The sequence below is a fragment of the Natrix helvetica genome, assembly GCF_964273705.1.
Source record: "Natrix helvetica genome assembly, chromosome: 3".
NCBI lineage: Eukaryota > Metazoa > Chordata > Lepidosauria > Squamata > Natricidae > Natrix > Natrix helvetica.
The window spans coordinates 65800707-65823312 of record NC_138549.1 but is presented as its reverse complement, the minus strand read 5'-3'; the positions used below and the strand labels follow the sequence as shown (position 1 = coordinate 65823312).

The window sequence follows — 22606 nt, the reverse complement described above, 5'->3', positions numbered from 1 at the left end:
TCTGGGAGTTGAAGTCCACAAGTCTAAAAATATTTGAAACCCAGCACTGTGTCAGTGCCTCACCAGTCATAAACCTCACCGCACGTCACTGAATAATAATAATATCCCTCTACCAAACAAAAATCAGGCATTTATGTTTTTCTTTCAAGTTGTTAAATTCATATGAACAGAAATGATTAAAAATATGATTTGTATTGCAAAGACCATAGTTTATATAGCTTTCAAAGTAGTTCAGATTTGTTATACATGTTTTGCCAAGGAAGGGCACTTAAAAACAGCAATAACAATTCTCCATATCTCAGATGTGTTTCATTATTTCCCAAACAATATGGTAGTTTGGGCTAATGAATGTCCAGTAGTAGTATCCACTTTCCTCCAAGTATTTAGGAAAATGCAGCGCAAGGACACATATGTATGGCCAAACTGATGATAGTAATAATGCGGGAAGGAAGGGATGAAAGTGTTGGAATGGTTTTCTTCTATGTTAAATGATTGTGTAGGCAGTGGCCATTTTATAAAAAATATGACTCATCATTTGAAACAAACCAGCACAACACATAGTACACCTTATGTAAAGGAAGATGTATGTTGTAGGCATACCAATGTAAAGGAAAACATGTACCTTATGCATAGAAAAAACATATCTGTTTAAGCTCTAAATAGACATTTGTTCAACTATAAATAAGGAGGTATCTCCTTGATCTCTAAGATAAGAAAGTTTATCTTATTTAAAATAATTTATTTTATTTTAACATACAGTATAATAGCAGGTGCTGAGTGTTTCACCTACCATGTTTCCCTGAAAATAAGACTCATCCCGAAAACAAGCCCTAGTCTGATTTTTTGGGGTTGGCCTAATATAAGCCCAGGGAGGTGGGCGTGGCCAGCATGAGAAGTGGCGAGCACGCAGGGGCCAACAGTGTCCAGCAGCAGCTGCAGCCCACCAGGCCCTTGGCACAACGCAAATACCAATACATCTGAGCATGGAGGCAGAGGGGGGAGAAGACAGGCAATCTGGATGGGCTGCACAGCTGCCTAACTCACGGGAAGCTTGCACAGCAGCACTGGCAGCAGGCAGTGGCATGGGGGAGGCAGAAGATCCCGATGCCCCTTGTGGGTGGTTGTTTGGTGTGGCTGCAGGCAAGCCAAGAGGCAGTGGGATGGAGTGGATGGCGTGTTTGGATTGCCTCTACTTCCACCTGGCTCTGCTGTGTACTTTTCGCCCAGAGGGAGACAAATCTGAAAGCTCCATTTCAAACCGTCCTCTTTGCAAGCACACAAAGCTTTGAGTCTCCAAATTTCTCCATCCAGATGAAAAGTGTTTCGGTCACCTATGAGGTGCTTGGGAATGTGGCAAATCGTGACTGAAACACTTTTCGCAATTCTTAGTGCAGATAGCAAATATAGCCAACTAGGCAAACCTGAGTCATTACTACATAGGGTGCAGACCTGAACAAACTGTGACTCTCCAAGTTAAAATTAACTTAACTAGAATAATCAATCTATTGCATGTGTCATAGAGTACCAACATTTAGAGAATAAAGGAAACCTTTTACTATGGGAAATTGTACTCCTTCATATCCCAAGCAGAGTCCATGGCTTATTTATTAAAAAATTTTTTTATTGCAAACAGAAAGACACATTCATAGGCTCCAGAAAATTTTTTTTTCCATTCATAGAATTAATTTCCCATTTTTATTGCCTGATAGTGATAGTTCAGCTTCAGTACGTCTTGAGGTCATCAAGTTACAGAAGGCTGATTAGAATTCAATTAGATGTTTTATGTATATTACATATCTGCATACTTATAATTATATACACATACCTAGGTTGTGTAAACATCTTGCATGTGATTTCAGAGTTAGAAGTAATATAAAGGTCTCTACTGACTGCTATCACTGGGTCATGGTTGTCATCCAAGCACAGATTTCACCATTATGACTTCTCTGTGGAACTTAGTATCTTGCAAAGTGTCTTAGTTTTTACCTTCATTGTTTTTTTCTTTGGCAAATGACTTGAAATTCTGAGAATTACAATCCAATAATTTGATAGCCATCATATTAGAAATGAGAATTTCAATGTTTGCTCTTGTGGCAGTTTTCTAAATATATACCCTCCATCATTGCTTATGGAGAACACAACATTATTTTATTCTTCTGTCACACATAATGACATATAGTTCTTTAAAACCGGACAAAAAATTCCAAACTTTGTTTCGTAGAGTGAAGGATACATTCAAAATGCATAAATCACATGATTGCATCTGACAAGCTGAGAATATTAAGAACTGCAGGACAGAAGCGGCAGTAAGTGAGGGTGGGATATGACTGAGCAGGGCCTCCTCATTTCATTTAAGCAATAATATATCCAGGAGGCACTGCTGGACAGTGGAGGAAGAAAAGAAAATGGAAGAGTTCTGGAAAGAAAGTGGTTAAAAAAATAGGCTATTGCTTCTCTCCTTCTGATGTGCTGTGGTGCCATTTTGCACATTTATTATCAATCAAAAGATTAAGAATTCCACTGGGATGAGTGAAACCATCCACAGAACAACATTTGTTTTCACAGCATCAGCTAAGTGGAGAAAACTACCGTACTTCCCCAAAAATAAGACAGGGTCTTATTTCCCCCCCCCAATTTTGCTTGGGCCTTATCGGGGGGGGGGCTTATTGGTTTGGGGTTGCTGGGTGGCTGCTTTCTTGTGAGCGGTCACCCAAAGAGCTGGACACAGCCTCAGGGGCAAACGGCTGTGTTGCGCTGTCGCAGCAGCGGAACAAAGCCGCCATGAGGTGATCACGCTTATGAGCAGCCGCCCGGCAACCCCCCTTTCCAGCCAGGCAGAGCGCCACTCGCCAACGCAGTAATATCCCAAAAGCGCTAAGCCACATGGCCCTCTGCCCGGCTGGAAAGAGAGGTTACGTGAGCACTTGTTCTGCCTCCAACTCGCGTGGCTCCCAGCCTCAACATGCCTAGCTCTCCCTGCAGGGATGGGCCAGGGCACCACTGCCGCTGTGGAGCCGCCACTGCCACAGCCCTGCTGCTGCCGCCGCCATGCTCCGAGCATAATCCGCTTCCAAACTCTGGAGATCCGCTGCCGAGTCTTCCGGCAGCGGCCGGTCTGGGACTACGCTCTATGGTTGTGGACTGGCTGAGCGTAGTCCCAGAGCGGCTGCTGCCGGAAGACTTGGCAGTGGATCTCCGGAGTTTGGAAGCCGGTCATGCTTGGAGGATGGTGGCGGCGGCGGCAGGCCCAGGGCAGCAGCGACGCCCTGGCCCGGCCCTGCAGGGAGAGCTGGGCATGTTGAGGCTGGGAGCCACGCGAGTTGGAGGCAGAACAAGTGCTCACACAACCTCTCTTTCCAGCCGGGCAGAGCGCCACGCAGTTTAGCGCCTTTGGGATATTACTGGGTTGGTGAGTGGCGCTCTGCCCTATTGGAAAGGGGCGTTGCCTGGCTCCTGCGGCTTTGCACCTTCGGGATATCGCTAGGTTGGTGAGTGGCGCTCTGCCTGGCTGGAGGAGGGGGGTTGTCCAGGGGGCTTATTATTGAGGGAGGGCGTATATTTTTGCCCACAGGAAAAATATGGCATAGCCTTATTATCAGGACATGTCGTAATTTCGGGGAAACACGGTACTCTGTTAATCTTCAGCCTCCAATTCTACAATTGGTAAGAGAATAATACAAACTGCTGTTCAATAAAATAAACACATCCTAAAGAATATATCTGTATTTAGAAAAATGAAGTTCACAGGAGATTAAAGTAAATCCAAATGAACTGGAGGACAAACAGATTGCTAAGAGATAAAATACAGTGTACAAAGCATTACCTCAGTTTCCTTGTAATGGAAAGAATATCAATACAAGTAAATCATCAAACACTATTGTTTGACGTATGCACCACAAAAGTTCTTTAAAACAAACAGGATCTATTTATACATTACAATTTTTATCAAATATTACCCAAGAGATTAGATACTTTCTCATAATAATATTTTAAATATGAATATAAATGCATTATAACTAGCTAACAGAAGAGATTTAGAGACCCACTCGCCTGCTGTCCCTACCTGTATTTGGGCTCTTCGGCGCTTCCGCACACAGAGCATACGGTGCCTGCGTGACGCTCTGCCAAGTAGCTGGAGGGTCGCAGGAGGTAAGGACGCATGCGTGCGCTGCATGCGTTCATGTGGTGGCTGCCGGGTCCCGTTGCACCATACCGATTGCACTGGATCCGGAACCCACCACCGGTTTACAGTATACAAAAAGTGCAAATAGATACAGAACCATAAAATAATCAGAATTATATGGTATCTGTGGACGCCAATGTGTCCAATATCTCCCCTAATGCTCACTAGTTTCCGTGCCTCATATAGTTTGGAATATATTTAAGGTATTTCATTTAAAGGAATAAATACATGGGAATACAGTGTGATCAGAGGTGGTATTCAGCAGGTATCCAGCATTTTGGAGAAACGGTAGCGGAAACTTTGAGTAGTTTGGAGAAACGGTAAATACCACCTCTGACTGGCCCTGTACCCATCTATTCTCTGCCTCCCACTTCCCAGCTGATCGGGAGGGAATGGAGATTTTACAGTATCCTTTCAGTCACACCCATAAGCCACGCCCACCAAGCCATACCCACAGAACTGGTAGAAAAAATGTTTGAATCCTACCATTGAGTATGGTCCAATGCAAAGCACAAGTCCAGAACATAAGTCACTTGTTCAGCAAGCTTCTGGCCTCTCTACTGATTCCTAAGTTATTCTTTGAAAGTAAAATGGTAGACAGTTTCAACCCAGTATTTCATTTAAATCTTTTTCCATCTGCCTTGCCAAGACCAGTTTATTGATGAGCAGAATCAACACAAACAGTGTGCAGTTCTAGGACAGCTGACAAAATGGAATTGAGAGTGGGTGGGTTTTTATATCTTCTTGATTCCTATGGGGTCATGCAAGGGTCATGGCTGGCTGTATAGGCAAAAGGGGAAATGCAAATCCTAGGGTGTTTGTCTGAACCAATCTTGTCAACTTTTAGCTTGCTTCACTGTGCTGCTTATCTGGAGTTTCTGTCTGACCCAATCTTGCTGAATGGATGACCAAATCTGCATTTCTGAAAGCTGGCCTCCTCAATTTCAGTTTGGAGCAGGGACCCTGGGGCTGGTTTCTGCCTCCCTTAAGATTTTCCCACATTTCTCCCTTAAGGGAAATATTCTATCCTGCCTTATTTAATATCCCTCAAAATATCTCTTTCTCTAGGAGGGTGGGTTCTGACTTTCTACAAGGGCAACCGGACCCCTGGCTATGTGTACGGTAACCAAATGGCCTCGTTAAGCCTCCCCACCCCCTTCACTTCAGCGGAGAATATATGCACGGGGGCAGTTATTTTGTTGCGATCACCCAAAACGAGAAAACTTGCAAGTGTACCTTCTACTCACAGGAAACACCAGATATGACTATTTCAGATGTCCCTTTCCCCCAGTGCCAGGATAGGGCGGGTCAACGAGATCCTTCCGACTAGACGAAATAAATGAATACGGGCAAGAAGGCCCCCGCCCAACTCTCTTATTTATTCTTTCTCTATCAATTATCCCGAAGGGGGTAAAGCCAAAATACACGAACTGAATTCCAAAAACCACTCCCTCCAAACCAGACTTACGAAAGGCTTTTATCGCACCTTTAGCCTCTGGGGGAAAGAGGAAACAGTCCCGAAAGCTAAAAGGGAAATGAGATCAGTTTCCAAGTCATTGGAGAACTGGGCTTGGTCTCGGCTGCCCAGCGATACCGACAGTCCGCTGCCGTAGCTCCGGCTTCCTCCTTCCGCAGACGGCCATGGGGTGCCGGACTGGGCTGCTCTATGTCTGCTTAGCGCTGCAGTTGATAAGGGCACAAGCGAGTAAGGACCGCGGGGAAGAGGCTGGGAGCGTGGATTTCCTGAGCCCCCGGCAGTACGAGCATTTGCAGAAGCAGTTCGGGGCCGCGCGGGACGCTTCCCGCCGCTACTGGAATTCGCTCGCCTGCCAGATGTGGCAGGAAGGCTGCGAGGAAGAGGAAGAAGGGAGGACGCAGCGCGAGGAAGAGGAGGAAGGCAGCAAAGGCATCCTGGGACAGCACGGTAGGGTCTCCGCGGGGTTTCCCCCCTGGCGCTTGTTCCCTTTCTCATTGGCCAATGGCTGCCGACTTCACACTTGCAGCCTCCAACTCCCAGAATTCTTACCGTGGTCTCTATGGAAGAGAGGACGCGGAAGTGCTGCTCTTCAATGCAACACTTTTAGCCCCCTTTCTAAGTTTATTCTGAACGTGCTATTATAGCTCAAGCGGGCGCAGAAATAATTCCGTTTTACATTGATACTTTAAAGCTTGGGGATTAAGTCGGATATCGCTCCCTTCCTCTAAGAAATGGCCCAGGTGCAATTCAAATATTTCTTTTCCCAATCTGGTGTTCTTATCTTTTAGATTGGAAGTTACCCATGGTGACTGAATTAGTCTCTACCTGGTACTGTGGCTTTGGCAGGTGCTGTCCAACAGGAGACTGCAGAGTGGTCAACAATATCACAGGTAAAGACTTTGCTTTCTTCTTATTTTAATTCCTCCCCTCCTCCATATTAAAAATACTGCATTACCAAAGGTCAGCATTTATGCTTCTGAAATTTAGGAATGTGATCTGGGTCTGCTACACAGCTTTATTTGGCTTAAAGGCTGGTCAGCTTTGCTTTATTGTGTGTATTATTAAAAAATAAGTTATAGTACTCAATACTCTTTTCCTAACTGCATCTCTTTTAGTATAATACTATATCTGTCTGGAAGATGACAAAGCTATAAAACCAAAATCTTTCCCTTGTAGTTTCAACACACTAAACTTGCACTGTTTCTTTTTTATTTGACATGGGGACCAATTCTTTCAGTTATAAACTAATGATTGAAGCACTGAGATTGAATACATATTTGATCAAATTAATTGGAAAGAAATGGTGAACTGAAGGTGATTCTGCTAAAAGCAAGTAGATTGGCTCTTCATAATTCCTCTCCAGACAAGGAGACAACTTGAGACCACGCACAAGTGCTCTGTACAGTGTCTCCTCCAATCTTTAATGGGTTTTGTGTTCTGGGAAATGAGGAAATAGCAATTTTGCTCAAACCACAATTGTCACCTTTAATAAAAACTGGATGTGCATATTTTCTTCTCTAATCACTTTCAGAAATGTTTTTTGTCGATTGTTTTCCATCTTGATTAATTCTGCAGGTCTTGTCATGTTTTCCAAGTTACTTGCTGAAGCAAAGGATCAACGATAAGGGATACAAATTTACATAGAGTATGTACAATGAAATGCTGTTATCAGAAACCTTTATTTTCTGAAGGACCATTAGAGATTTCCCGCCCACATTAAGCATATCATCTTGCACAGCTACAAGAATTATTAGTTTACATAATGAAAGAAAGCACAGTGAGGTGTTTTGACAAATGGATTTTCGAGCCAAAGCTATAACTTGTGGTTTCAGTGTGCTTTTATGCAATCCTTGTTTGACAATTCAATCTCAATCTAACTTGATCTTGCAAATCCTGATTTCTAGCAGTGTAAGGCTTCTGCAGTTTCCAACATGACATGCAAGAGATTCATTCTCTCTTTCCCCCCCACAGGCTTGGAACTGGTTCTGAGCAAACGACTCCATGGCCAGCATTTGGCCAAAATAATCGTCCTGAAAGCCGTTCAGGATTTCTTGGAAACACCACAGCCAAAGAAAGCACTGACTCTTTCTTTTCATGGCTGGTCTGGTACTGGCAAGAACTTTGTAGCTCGTTTAATGGCAGAACATCTTTATCGAGATGGCCTAAAAAGTGACTGTGTTAAAATTTTCATCTCAGTACTTCATTTCCCTCATCTCAATTACATGGACCTTTACAAGGTGAGAGGATATTTGTATATTGTGTGTCTCTCTGTGTGTGTGTTAAGTATAGTGTTGTTACTTAGAAGTGAGGCATGAAGAAGGTCCATGGATCAATTCTTTTATCTTGGGAAATGTACAAAACAAGGAACTTCTGAATTCCTGGATGTTTACAGAACACAACATTAGTGAAATTTCAATATGTTATACCACATATCCGCACAAGTTGCCTTGATTGTCATTACCTGGGTTATTATACACCCCTGGTTTTAAAAAGCCCTGGATTGGTTAATTAACTTGAAAGTTGGCTATGTTCATATAAATCTTCCTATATCCAAAGATCTGCTTGAGTTAATCCTGCTGTGGTTTCTCTCTCTAGCAAAGGGCATATTGGCAGTGGCCTGTCCTTGGGGATTCAAACAAAATATTGTAGTGTAGCTTGGCGAGACTAGATCAAAGCACATGGGTTATTTATTTTGGCCCAGGATACAAATAGTAAGGACAATATCATTGATCTAAAAGGTACTCAAAGGCAGGTCAAAGTTTAAAAGTCTGGGTGAGTAGGTTGAATGATGGGCCCCTATTAATATGAATAACATCCAGAGTTAGGTGGCATAAAATTTTAATATATTATGATTGGCTATGCAGTTGGCCAGATCTTTAGAGTGGATTTGGCATTACCTCCGATCTCCGCTCCTTCCGTTCAAAACTCAAGACCCACCTTTTTCAATTATCCGGCCTGGCTCAACCATAGTTCCATCTTATTCCTCCTGACAGTCTTTAAATCCGTAATTTTAAACTGGGGTATTTTAATTGCTAATTTTATTATTATTATTTGATGTATTTAATGATTGTTACCTCCTTCGTGTATGTCTATGTGTATATGTATATATATATGTGCTTTTTTATTGTACGCCGCCCCGAGTCCCTTGTGGAGAGGGAGCGGCTAACAAATCAAATAAATTGAAATTGAAATTTGTCCACTTCTCGAGCTCTAACCAAGGATCTGGGATAGAAAGAGTGTGTTAAATAATATTAATAATATTGTTCTGCTCTTAGACATTGCCAGGCCTTGCTGTTATCTGCTTAGCCTGCTAGTTTTTTGTTTACTGGTTTTGTAATCCTTTGCAATGCCATATTTCGTTTCTATTCTTTAGTTAGCCCTTATGGCATGCTCCCCAAACTTTGGGCTGCGGCCCACCTCTCGACCTTGAGTCATTTAGAATTGGGCTGCAGAAGTGGTGGGCGAGCGCATGCACATCATGTGCACACGCACTCCATTTGCACAAGTGGTGAGTGGGCGTGCCCGCCACTCACACAAATGGAGTTGTGCATGTGCCTGTTTCTTGCGCAGAACCATTCCCTCTCCCACCTTTCGCAAAGCCAAAAAGTTGAGGAACTCTGCTTTATGACATCTTCTTCACTCTCCACAAATACTCCTTCAGTATTTATCCAAAGATAAATTGCATTTCAAACTAAAAAAAGAAAAGAAGTCCAGTTGCCATAACTCAGCTTTCAGACAACTCTATCTGGATGACTGAGAATCTTCATCGAAAGTTTGAAAATTGTTTGTAAGCCAGTAACTGGCTTGTAGTTGCCAGGTGTTGGCCCTTTTGTTGGATCTTTCATTATCAGGTAAGTTTTGACAGAAGTTAGCCATTCTTCAATTTCACATCCTTGTGGTATATTGTTAAACTGCTTGGCAATGAGTGAACACAGACCAATCATATGTTTCAACCAAAAGCTATGCAGTTCATCTTCACCAGGTCCTGATCAATTCTTGATCTTCCTTACCTGTTTCTCTATTTCTGCTGTTATTACAAATTCTTTCATTCAATGTCTTTTTTAAAAAAATTCTTACCCATCTCCTTTAGCCAGGCTGCATTCTTCTTTGGGTTGTCTCATATCTGCTCCCAGAAATGTGCTTTGTTAGACAATTATAAAAGCCTTTTTTGTGGAAATCACAGACCTTTAGAACACACTCCCTTGGAAAATATTTCTGGTTTCCTCACTAATAGCATATAAACAAGGATTTTTAAATGAAAAAAAACCTTTTGATTTTGTTGATAATTTCATTTTTCTTGATGTTTTACAGATTGCTTTTAAAACTTATTAAGGCTATGTAATAAGCATCAATTCTAAAAGAGGGGATAGAAGGCCATAAATAAATCTCTGGCTACACCAATTTAATCATATTCGTGCCTATTTTTCCTGTTTACTCAGGTCGAGCTAAGAAAACAAATCACCGAGACAGTTAAACTCTGTGAACAATCCTTGTTCATCTTTGATGAAGCAGAGAAGCTTCACCCTGATCTCCTCAATGCCCTCAAACCATATGTGGGTCACAATGGGAAAGTTGACAAGGTTGATTATCGGCGGTCCATCTTCTTATTCTTAAGGTAAATTTTGTTTTGAGTGTTAAGAGACAAATCCTAAATCATATTCTGGGGGGATTTTTCAGAATATTAGAAGTCTGAGCTTGTAATATTGAGGAGTAATAATCCAGGGTAAAAAAAATGAGGTAGAAAAATCTAGAAACATATCAATACTTCCACAAGTTCATTTAAAAGCTCTTCCTGAAACTTTCTTGCCACTTCCATTAGCAGATCCTGAGTTGCACTTTATTTTGGCCTAGTTTAAAAGCTGAACTTTGCAAAAGCAGTAAGACTTATTTCTGTCCTTTTACAAATTCTGTATAGTGCAAGTACAGAAACATACAGGAGAGGCTCATTTTTTTCTCTGACTCTACTATCTACAATGTTGCTGATATTCAAGGATGCCCTTTAGAGAAGAAAGATTCGTGTTCTTAAGAATGCCTGTGTCTCTAATCAACTCACCAGTGATACAATAAATAACACTGACTGTAAAATATTCATGGGGTCCTGGCACTAGGAATAAAATTCAGGAAAAAAGTTGTATCGCTCTCAAAATTGCTTCTTTCCAATTTGACTTGAATATATTGATTTAAATATGAGGAAATAAATGGGGAACTCATCAAATTTGCAGATGACACCAAACTGGCAGGAATAGCCAACACTCCAGAAGACAGGCTTAAGATACAGAAGGATCTTGACAAACTTGAACATTGGGCACTGTTGTGGCCCAGCAGGAGCCGTTGGAGTTGCCACCAGACTCTGACAGCGAGGGTCCCTCTGAGTCGGCTCAGGACGATGTGGAGGACCCTGGACAGGGTTCCGACTCTGAGCAGGGCGCAGAGAGGCTGGTTGGCCACCAGGAGGCGCCTGAGGCATGGAGCAGTGGTGAAAGCCAAAGAAAGGGGGCTCCTGATGTCATGCCTTGGAGCAGTGGGGAGGAGTCACAGGACAGTGAGTCAGACATCAGCAGTGAGCTATTAGATGCTCGTTACCGGCTGCTACCCGGCGTAAGGAGCAATTGAGCAATTACAGGAGGTAATGGCTCTCAGCTGCTGATAGTTAGACTCCTCTCCAGACTATAAAGGGACTGCTTGTGGACACACCCTTTGCAGGAATCAACTGATCATTGGAGTTGGAGAAGCTCTCAGATCTGGGTTGTACTTTGGCAGGCTGGATTGCTGCCAAAGGGTTTACTTGGATTGCTGCCAATCTGTTCCCTGGACCTTGGCAGGCAGCAGTGCTGCTAAGATGGTTATCTGGAGCTTGGTAGCTGGATTGCTGCCAAGGTGGAACCTGTATGTCAATAAACATCTTGAAGAGTCTTTGTGTCGGAGTGACTTGGTATATGAGAGCGGGGGGGGGGGGGGGGGGTCAGAACAGGGCACTATCTAATAAAATAAAATTCAATGGTGAAAAGAGTAAGATTCTACATTTAGGCAAGAAAAACGAAATGCACAGGTACAGTATAGGTGGTACCTTCCTCAATAGTAGTAACTGTGAGAGGGATCTTGGAGTCCTAGTGGTCAACCATTTAAATATGAGCCAGCAGTGTGCAGCAGTTGCCAAAAAAGCCAACACAGTTCTAGGCTACATAAACAGAGGGATAGAATCAAGATCACGTGAAGTGTTAATACCACTTTGTAATGCCTTGGTAAGGCCACACTTGGAATACTGCATTCAGTTTTGGTCACCATGATGTAGAAAAGATGTGGAGACTCTAGAAAGAGTGCAGAGAAGAGCAACAAAGATGATTAGGGGACTGGAGACTAAAACATATGAAGAACGGTTGCAAGGAACTGGGTATGTCTAATTTAGTGAAAAGAAGAACTAGAGGAGACCTGATAGCAGCGTTCCAATATCTCAGGGGTTGCCACAAAGAAGAGGGAGTAAAACTATTCTCCAAGGCACCTGAGAGTAGAACAAGAAGCAATGGGTGAAAACTGATCAAGGAGAGAAGCAACTTAGAACTGAGGAGAAATTTCCTGACAGAACAATTAATCAGTGGAACAGCTTGCCTCCAGAAGTTGTGAATGCCCCAACACTGGAAGTCTTTAAGAAGATGTTGGATAGCCGTTTGTCTGGAACGGCATAGGGTTTCCTGCCTAGGCAGGGGGCTGGACTAGGAGACCTCCAAGGTCCCTTCCAACTCTGCTATTGTATTGTATTGTATTATCCAATTGGTAGGTGGTGAGTCCTAGCTGAATTTATTGGGGCTAAGCAGAGTCATCATGATTAAGAACGTGCTTGGAAAGCTACCAGGTCTGTAGGTCGGATTAAGAAATCAAAAAACCTCCCAGGAGAAAGCATTGGCAAACCACTTCCATATTACAGTGAAGAAAACTGCATGACTGTGTCCAGGTAGTCAACAGAAGTTTTATTAATCAAAAGGCCATATTTATCTTTGCGTAACGTCTAAGAAGAAGCTTTGAATCTTAAATTAAAATATCATCTACCTTTATTAAAAACTGGCCTGCTGATAATGATAATCAGCAAATGCAGTGGTACCTCGGTACTCATCGTTAATTGGTTCCAGGAAGCGTAATGAGTACCAAAAATGATAAGTACCAGATCTTTTCCATAAGGAATAATGCAGTGCGTCACAAGGCATCCAGTGTTGACAAATTCGATGAGTACGGGGACAAAATTTTCACAAAATGCTTTGAGTACTAAATTTGGTGAGTTTCAAAGCAGTTGAGTACCAAGGTACCACTGTAAGTCAGTTTTTGCTTCCTATATTTCTTTGCACTGTATCTTTGAAACTAGTAAGATTTGTGCCAATTTCTTTTTTCTGATTTACTGGGACCAAAATTTACCTAAAGGCCAACTGCTTTCTCCTAAGAGGCTGTGGATTTACCAAAGTGAACCAGATCCCTCACTGAAAATCCTCTTTAGAGTGAAGATAGCAAACATGAATGCTATTACTGCACTAGGTGTCTTAAAACAAGCATTTCTTTTTCTCGGTCTACCTATATTCTACAATAATAATAATAATCTCCCAAAAGAGTGGGAGAAAAAAGAAATGGGTAAAGAAATATGCTCCACGTTTTTATCTCATTCCAGAAAACAGGAAGTTAAAATGCACATATGATTGCAGAACGATTGCCTGTCCTTACATTCTACCACAAGCCATTCTGGGTAATTCAAGTGAATTCAAGCTGATTTAATGTCAGTAGAAATGAGAAACTTTCACCCTCAGGACTTTATTGTATAATGATTAATAATCTTGCTCTGTGATACTATTGTGAATATAGGACAAGACAGCTCATTTAAGGTTATATTTTGCTACGACTGCTAAATTCTCTTGGTCAATGAGATACAGGTAGTCCTCGACTTATGGTCACAATTGAGGCAAACATTTCCATTGCTAAGCAAGACAGTTAAGTCAGTATTGCCACATTTTACAAACTTTCTTGCCACAATTCACTGCAGTTGTTAAGTTAGTAACACAAATGTTAAGTGATTCTGGCTTCCTCATTGACTTTGCTTGTCAGAAAATCACCAAAGCTGATCACAGGACACTGCAACCATCATTAAGTACATGCCAATTGTCAAGTGTCTGAATTTTGATTCTGTGGGGATGCTGCAATGGTTGTGTGAAAATGGTCATAAGTCACGTTTGTCAGTATGCTATAGCTTTGAACGATCACTAAATGAATGGTTGCAAGTTGAGGACTACCTGTAATGTCCTTTTTTGTACCCAGTAACACTGGTGGAAACATCATCAATAAGGTGGCCCTGGATTTCTGGCAAGCTGGTCAAGCTAGGGAAGAGATCACCATGGAATATTTAGAACAATTCCTGTGGAAAGACCTGCTGGATGCCCCAGGTGAGTTGCTGTTTGTTCCTAAAGCTTTACTGCCACTGCAGTGCTAACTCAGGTAGTAATGCATTGTCTTTTGCAAAGATATTGATTGAAAGTAAATGTGAAGTTATAACTGCCCATATACAAATAATATCAGTGCTTAAAAAAATGTATGTTAACTTTCATCATTCTAATGGAATGGATAATATGGCCAAAAGCAATAATTGGAGGGATCTGTTAACATGTACTGTGGCAAACCAGGTTTTATTTTTCTTCAAATGTATGAAATTTTTCTTCTTCCCTGCAGATTAATAGGTAAAAGATACTAAAGCATTTTAGCCTAAAAGAAAATATTACAGCATCTTAATACCATGTTTCATGACGTAATATTTTTTTGAACTAGATAGGGTATCTATTCATCCGCTCTTGCAAATGTAAACAGAGATGTTAGTGGGAAAGAGACCTAAATCTTGAGGTCAGAGGGAAATGAATTGCAGTAGCATTAAAATTAGCCATCTATAAGCAGGTGGTATCTGTTGAATCTGGTAATATCTTCACTGTAGTTTGGTAAATGAATAGGCCTCTTTTTCATGCCTTAGCTTAGCTGAATCAAAGGAGGAGATGGTGGGTTTTTATGAACAAGTACACATGATCAGTGGAATGGTTTTTGTCTCTAACTAGCTATGTCTTCCAAACTGTGATCAGAGAAGATTAACCCTATCAACTGGCTGTAGGAATGGGATGAAGTCCCAAACTATCCCAGGAAACAGGAGTTTTTCTAGATCAGGGATGTCAAATTCAAGGCCTGATGGCCTCATCGGGCCCGTGGGGTGCTTAAATATGACCCACAGGGCCACCCTGGAAATAGCAAAGAGCTGACCTGTGGCACCTCTGCCAGTGAAAAAGGAGCTTGCATGGGCCATGTGTGACTCTCCTGAGCTCCATTTTTGCTGGCAGAGGATTACAGGCCGTCACAGCTAAAAATGGAGCTCAGGAGCCCGTTTTCGCTGGCAGAGCGCTCAAGCCACCACAGGCACCTGACACAAGTGAAATCGAGCTGGCTATGCCCCCGCTGGCCATGCCCACCCTGACCCCCTGAGGTCAAACACAACCCTGATGCAGCCCTCAATGAAATCGAATTTGACACCCCTGTTCTAGATATTCCATTTCCTTTCCTTTGTGTGTTTTACTCTGAAAGATAAAAGGTGTAAAATAGAAAGAAAGAGGCCGAGTAAACCTCTTCCCTAAATTCTACTGCAGTGGCTCTAACCTTGGTTAGTCTGCCAGAAAGTTTTCCATTTGCTTTTGTCCGGTTTGGGGGGGGGGGTAGGAGGAGGGGCAGGAACAATAGCCTTCTGGAGAGTGGGGACAATTGTCAGAATTTCTCTTTTTTAAAGACATATCTGTGAATTATTAGTACGTTGCTCACAGAAGAATGCTGGCTTGCTCAGCTGTGTCATGGGAACATAGCCATCTTATAAAATCTTACAAGTACTGCTAATTTCATTTCCATCTAGCCTACCTTTACTCTCTATGCAATAATTGCTGTTCCAAATAACATTTATTTCCATTGGATCCATTGGATAAATTCACAACTGTATTATCATTTTTTTTTTTTGCTTTAGCATGAATGAAAATATAAATATACAAATAATAATAAAATTGTCACTTTTATCTCTATCATCATCTAGAGTTTATTATATTTGGTTTGTGTTATTTATTCATATGGATTTTTACATTTGATGTCTGGTTTTCTTATATTGCTGTTTTATCTCATTGTTGAATGCCGGTCCAAAGTTGCTTTTGGTGAGATGGGCAGCTATATACATTTAATCAATAAATGATAGTGTTTTTTGTTTTATTATATAAAGCAGCTCTAAATCTACAACAAAGCCAATATAATCCTTTGTTGCCATTTACTTGCCTTTTCTTCCTCTTAACTAAATTGTCTTTTCCTGCTGTTTTTAAATTGCAAATGTATGGGAACAGACCTATGGTAGTGCTATAAAATACCCCTTCCAGCAACCTGGCTTAAAATGCTAGCACAATGCTTAGGTTTCCTGGTTCCACCCTCAAACAGCATGGTCACATCATCCACACAAGTTTTGACAAAACTACAAGGCTTAAAATGGCTCCTGAAAAGATCATTATCTCCTTTGACACAATGTCCCTATTTGCATCCATTCCTCCTTACTTACCATACAAAGTAATATAAAAAAACCCTAGAAGAGTACCAGATAGATCAGAACCACCTAACCAGGACACAAATCGTGAAACTACTCCGGTACTGCCAAAGCACCTTCTTCACATTCAAAAGTGAAATATGAGCAAATAAAAGATATACCCATAGGATCCTCAATATCAGGAGTCATGATTGCAAAAACTGTCCCACATGAAGTAGAACACTGTTCATTTTAAAACTACACACACCTCAATTTTGGTGTCGCTATGTGAATGACTCATTTGTCATTATCAAAATAATGCACTGAAATACTTTCATACCTTTCTGAACTCCATCTTCCCAGACATACAATTCACAATGGAGGAAGAAACAGCTGAACAATTGCAATTTTTAGATGTGCTTATCAACAAGCAGGAAGAGGGAAGCCTAGAAATCATGGTTTATCGCAAGGCCACCAACACTCCACACATTCTTAGTTTCAACAGTAACTATCCATTGTCACACAAAAAGAGTTGCATCAGAACACTATATGGCAGGGTGAGAACCCACTGTAGTACCCAGGAAGCTAACCAACTGGAGATAAGGTACCTATGTCAGGGGTGTCCAAACTTGGGAACTTTAAGACTTGTGGACTTCAACTCCCAGAATTCCCCAGCTTCTGGGAGTTGAAGTCCACAAGTCTTAAAGTTCCCAAGTTTGGACACCCCTGACCTATGTGAATAATTCAGCAGAGTGGGTTCCCACAAGCATTTATTTGCTTGTACAAGCAGCAAAGAAGAGAAATGAAGAAAGCAGAAATGAGACCAACTACTGTATATGGCACGCCCTGCCATACCTCAAAAAACATTTCGGAAGCAGTAGAATGCAGCTTCTGATATCTGAAAGTGGGTATTGCACACTGTCCAGAGGCTACCACTTGAGGACAAATCATGCATTGCAAAGTTCACTTGGAGGTGGGAGTTACTTCTAATGTAATCTACCAGGTCCCTTGCATGGATTGCCCCTTTGACTGTGTAGGATAGACCGGGAGGAAAATAACCACTAGATTGCAAGAACACAAGTGAACAGTCATACGAAGAGACTCAAACTCACTGATAGCCTTACATTGCAATGAACAAAGACATACATTCAATTTCGCAGCTATTAAGATTGTTGGCTGTGCAGGTACAAAGAGAGCCAGGGAAATGATTGAAGCCCGGGAAATGAGCCCCTTGTGAGTTGATAGGAGTTCTGATTTACCACTAGCTTATCATGTACTTAAGAGCTGAGGACTTGGCAACACAAGGAAAAAATAGTCAATCATTGTTGTTATTATCTTAAAAATAGTACACGTGCATCAAAGATACTATTAAAAATAAACTATTTTTGGCCTCCCCAATAATGCCAAGTAATTATGGTCTAACCTGGTCAATAACTAAGACACAGGAGATACCAGATGAATTGTGCTGTTCTTTCTTTTTTCAGATGCCCACAATGTCCTTCTTCAGGAGAATCTCATAGACTTCTTAGTACCTTTCCTGCCTTTGGAATATCACCATGTGAAGCTCTGTGCTCGGGATGCTTTTCTTGCTCGAGATCTACCGTTCACTGAAGAGAAGCTAGATGAAGTTGCAAGGACGATATTTGCTCCCAAGGGGAAGAAATTATTTTCTGCTCAAGGCTGCAAATCAGTATCTCAGCGTATAAACTAGTTTCTTCTTTGACAGGGGAAGATGATGATTGCAACTGAGTTTGTTTTCTTTTATCTGATACCAGGGACACATATTTTATTTATTACACTAACTAGTGTAATATTACTTACATTCCCTATATTATTGGGGTTGACCAGCTAAAAAAGGTAAGAAAACTCCATTATGGATATGGAATCTACATGAATGGTATTACTGAAATAGTAATATATCCAGAGTATTTTACTAATACTGGTTACAAATGATGCCTTTGGGTCACATATTATTTATTCATTACATTGTGTTTTTAGACGGCCTGGGGAGAAGACCCCCATCTACAAGATGTGAAACTGATTTAATTTTATTTCCAGGTCTTAGGTAGTTGACAATGATTTGAATCAAGCAATTTCCTAGCCTGCATTCTTGGTGTGTGGCTCAGTGAGGAGCTCTCGTATTTCCTTATAATGCAATCTACCTCTTCTTCCACAATCCTGGTGTCAAATTAAGGTATGAAGGAAAGATTTTGTCCCTTATTAGAGGCCTGGTGTCAATCTTCGTTTTATATATATTTAATATCAATCTTTTAAATATCATTTGACATGTGCTAAAATTGCACTTTTCAGAGTATACATATCAAAAGACTAAATATGTGCCATTCTTTTTATTATAACTTTTACAACAGGACATACGATATACTTCTAGTCCAGCACTGAAATTGAGCAATGAGGTTCCAGTTCTATGCGATAAGCACTCCTTGCATAAGCCATTATTTGCTGGTATTGAACTTCTGTCATCCTTGTAGATTAAAATGTTGAGTGTTGCTTTTGTGAGATATTGAAGCTTGACATTCACAGCAGGACACTTGCTTTGTCAGATTTAGCTGGCCAGACATACTCTGTTTGTAAAAGTTATGTACAGCCCGTACAGAACACACTATTTAAATTTTGAAAAATACACAAACCTTGTGCAAATTGAGCCATATGTGGAAGACCAAGTGACTTTGAGGCAACGTAAGTGCCTCCGGAACCTGACCTTAGTACAATCCGAATTTAGGAGAAGAAATGTTAGATTATAGATTTTAGGGCAAATGATAGAAATTGGGTTTCTTGTTTTCACATTTTAGGAATAATGCTTCACAATTGTAAATACAGGTAGATCTCACTTGACAACTATCTGAAGATGATGATGAAGAAAAAGTAACTCTGGAACACATTTGCCATTACAGTCAGTACATGTCCTGTGCCTGACCTTCCCCCACTGAAACAAGTGATCTTTTCCTGAACTTTCTATCACAGTGTTTTCTCCCCAAAAATGCTACCAGCAAGTTAAGAAGCTGAGATCTGTGATTTTAATTAGCCAGTTTTCAGCTGCTGCCTGCAACTGACAAGTCTTTAGTCATTTTCACACATTTGGTTTTTGTCTCCTATGCTGCTGGGGGCTTAAGACTCAAGTAAGATAGCAAACAGCTGGTGCTGGTGTGCTTCTTTACATGTGTATTTCTCATTGTATACCTGCTTACTCTCTTGTAATCCCTTCCTCTCCAATAAATGTAAATTAATTGGAGACTTAAATTCACAGTCAGGAAATAGTGAAAATTTAAATTAGAAAAAAACATTAATTCCTTTCTTGCTAATTATCCCAGCCTCATCTTTGGGTGGACATTCCAAAAGGGAAAAGGGAAACTGAACAACAATCATGGGCACAGTCAGAGTCATGTAGTGCTGAGAGGACAATCCCAATTACGTCTTTTAAACAAGGATTACCTATAGTCCAATATAGGGAATACTTTAAAATCTGCAGATAGGCAAACAGTTGGGCATTGTGTGCCAGGCAGTCATGCCCCATATAGATTCTGTGAATGCAAGCACATAGACCTAAACCTTCCATTTAATTTTCAGAGTGGCTTGTTACAAAAGCTATGCAGACTATTGTGGCTAACCAAAAAGGTATTACACAAATTGTTGACATTTTGTCTGCTAGCCAAATGTCAGCAACATTGTATTTACTGTCTAGGTCAGCTTGCTAAATGATATAACATTTGTAACCTGTGACTGGAGGTGAAGAAAGAGATGATCTACAGTGCAGAAGAAAATGTGCCTTGTTATTCTAGAAATATGCACCTGTCTTGCGTTAGCAGCTTCAGCAGAGCCATTCCCAATTGTGTACAACATTTCAGCATCTGAATGTAAACTGTGTGGATGGTTTCCACAGAAAACTATTGTGAGTTCCTTGAATGTTGACCTATAACAAATCATGTTACAGCTTTCACATGTTCAAGTCATCATACATGTAAGTGTAAAATGCCAAACCAGTTCCTTTTCTATTTTTTTAGGTATATAACTGCATATTTTCTTTGAATTTCATTATTAATTCAGTCGCTAAGCCCTAAAAGAAACATGTCCTGAAATTTAATTGCCAATAAAATATTGCAATTTTTATTTAAAACAAAATGCAAATTGGCAAAAATGTTTGGAACAGGCAGAGGCAATGCCTCTAAGGGCCTTACTTACATCAAGTTAACACTGTTTGCAGTTCACAGTCAGGAAATAGTGAAAATTTAAATTAGAAAAAAAACCAAATATACTACAAACAACAACAAAAAACAAAATAACATTTGACAACACTAGTAGTGTGGGTTTTTCTGTGTGAGTCGCACATTTCAGTTTCACCCATTTTAATCCTCAGTGAATTCAACTAATGGAGTGCTGGGTTGATTAATATCCTTAATCATCCATTCCCTCCACCCACCCCCACCCTCTGGAAATCTACCCCTTACACCACATAATGTTGGCCAATTTTGCCCTAAGCAATTTCAGAGAAATTAGACATTCCTAATATGCCACCTTTCTGGATTAGAGGAAAAGGCCACATTTTCACATCATGAGTTGTACTTGAACCAACTGTGCAGAGGCAACTCTTAATACAGTACTGTGAATGGGAAATAGAAAGTGGTGTCTGATCATGCTCCTTAGTCATTTCAGCATTTCCAAAGTCTGTATTTTAAAACAAGCATGCCATCCATGAAGAAGCAGAAAAGGGAGTTAGCCAATAGTCTACTTGCTTAAAAGAAAGACTAATTTGTCCAAGTTAATTTTTAACACGGGCTCATCAAATATAAATAGGAGACTGAGCATTGAGTAAGAGAGAAGGGCTACTTCTCTTTAATCTTTTGTGCAGAGGGGAAATTAAGGCTCATTTCCTTTTAGTTAAATATAGTTGCAAGATCCATGCAGTCTAAAACAGATACATTCGGATGTCCAGTAGCTGCTTGAGAAATCTAGCAAATGAGCAAAACGAAATCAATAAATACCTATCCTAGATTGCACTGAGATGAGGGAAAGGGGGTTGCGCTTCCATTCAGATCAAAAGTAGGGGGAAAGAAATAAAGCATATCACAAAGATTCATCCTTTTTTTCCAAAATACAAGTTTTGTAAATTGATGGCAACTTTTAAACAATACTTATATTCTGAATAATACAAAGATTGAACAAGCTTTAATATTTAATTTTAAAGCATGTATGAAATATATCTTAATTTAGCAATATTTTTTTCAGGAGTTGGAAAATGAAAGCTTTTTCCCTTGTTTTTGGCAAAAAAAAATTGAATGAAGGATTTGAGCCAGCTTCAAGGACAATAACCAAACAATCTGTTTTTAGTGTTTTCCATGTTTAGTGTTTTGATGATAAATACTTCTGAAAATAGAAATCTTAGACTTCACATCTCAGGCTACTTGCATGGTGTCACAATATGCCATTAAGCAGAACAATGTCCTTAGAGAATGAATGCTTTATCTTCAATCCTGCTTAAGACCAGAGAATCAAGGAAAATGTTACTGAAAACGCTAATTTTCAATGCAGAGCTATGGGTAGCCTACAATCCTTTTGATTATTGATCCCCTAAAAACTGTCCGGTGAAATTTCAGCAGCAAACCACAAAACAACAGGAGCAATGAGAAAATCAAAAAAATAAAAATCTGTAGGTTTATATTTTTTTTTAAAAAAAACTTGTATGACACAATTACTTTAGTAATCCTACCTCTAACAGCTTGAAAAATTGTTCCTGCAACATCATTCCATTCACAGGAGCCCTTAGTTACCCCAAAATTAGAACATTTTTTTGAGCACCTTATATCGCTGCCTTAATGGAAAGATAATATTTCACTATTTTACAAATCCTGTTTGTCCAAAACCTCTCATGGATTTTATTTTGAGATGAATTTGCTGGAGAAGCCTGATATTTTCATATAAATTGTGTACTATATTTTGAACTAACTAGAGTTTGCCAATCAATCTTCAGTGCTACAATTATTTTAAAAATAATTTTTAAAAAGCATGATAGTACACTGCTCTAGAATTTTTGCCATTAGGAGCACAACAATATTATTTTTGAATGAACTGTATGTAATATCAAAATTCACATTATGCAAGAGGACTGATTTGCTTCTTACAGTTCCAAGACAATCTGGGAACATTTTGAATTGAGTAAGGAACCAATCTATGTATAGAACTCAAATTATTCCACCAATTAAAACCAGAGTGCTCTCGTAAGATTCCATTAACTATTAATGCCATCCCTTTGCTACAAATAGACTGTCATGTTTAGCCAGAAGGAAAAGAACTACAGCTTAGACTTAGTGAATTCATTTCTGAACCACTCAGCTTCAAGAACGTTATACATAATATACAGTGCTGCCCCTGATATCTT

General features: G+C 40.4%; 2 protein-coding genes across 2 annotated transcripts in view; one reads left to right on the top strand and one right to left on the bottom strand.

Moving 5' to 3' along the window:
* The window catches only part of SOAT1 (sterol O-acyltransferase 1), a 51133-nt gene extending 45610 nt beyond the window's left edge, over window positions 1-5523 (bottom strand). Inside the window, exon 1 of the mRNA XM_081947691.1 lies at window positions 5420-5523. The gene's annotated coding sequence lies outside the window, so the exon portion shown is untranslated. The remainder of the gene's footprint in view (window positions 1-5419) is intronic.
* A 278-nt stretch (window positions 5524-5801) lies between these two features.
* Window positions 5802-22525, top strand: TOR3A (torsin family 3 member A). Its single transcript, XM_081947700.1, has 6 exons — window positions 5802-6107; window positions 6449-6550; window positions 7632-7897; window positions 10100-10275; window positions 13953-14077; window positions 17700-22525. The coding sequence occupies exons 1-6, from the start codon at window positions 5825-5827 to the stop codon at window positions 17924-17926; spliced, it is 1179 nt and encodes a 392-aa protein (XP_081803826.1). The 5' UTR covers window positions 5802-5824; the 3' UTR covers window positions 17927-22525.
* The last annotated feature ends 81 nt before the right edge of the window (window positions 22526-22606 follow it).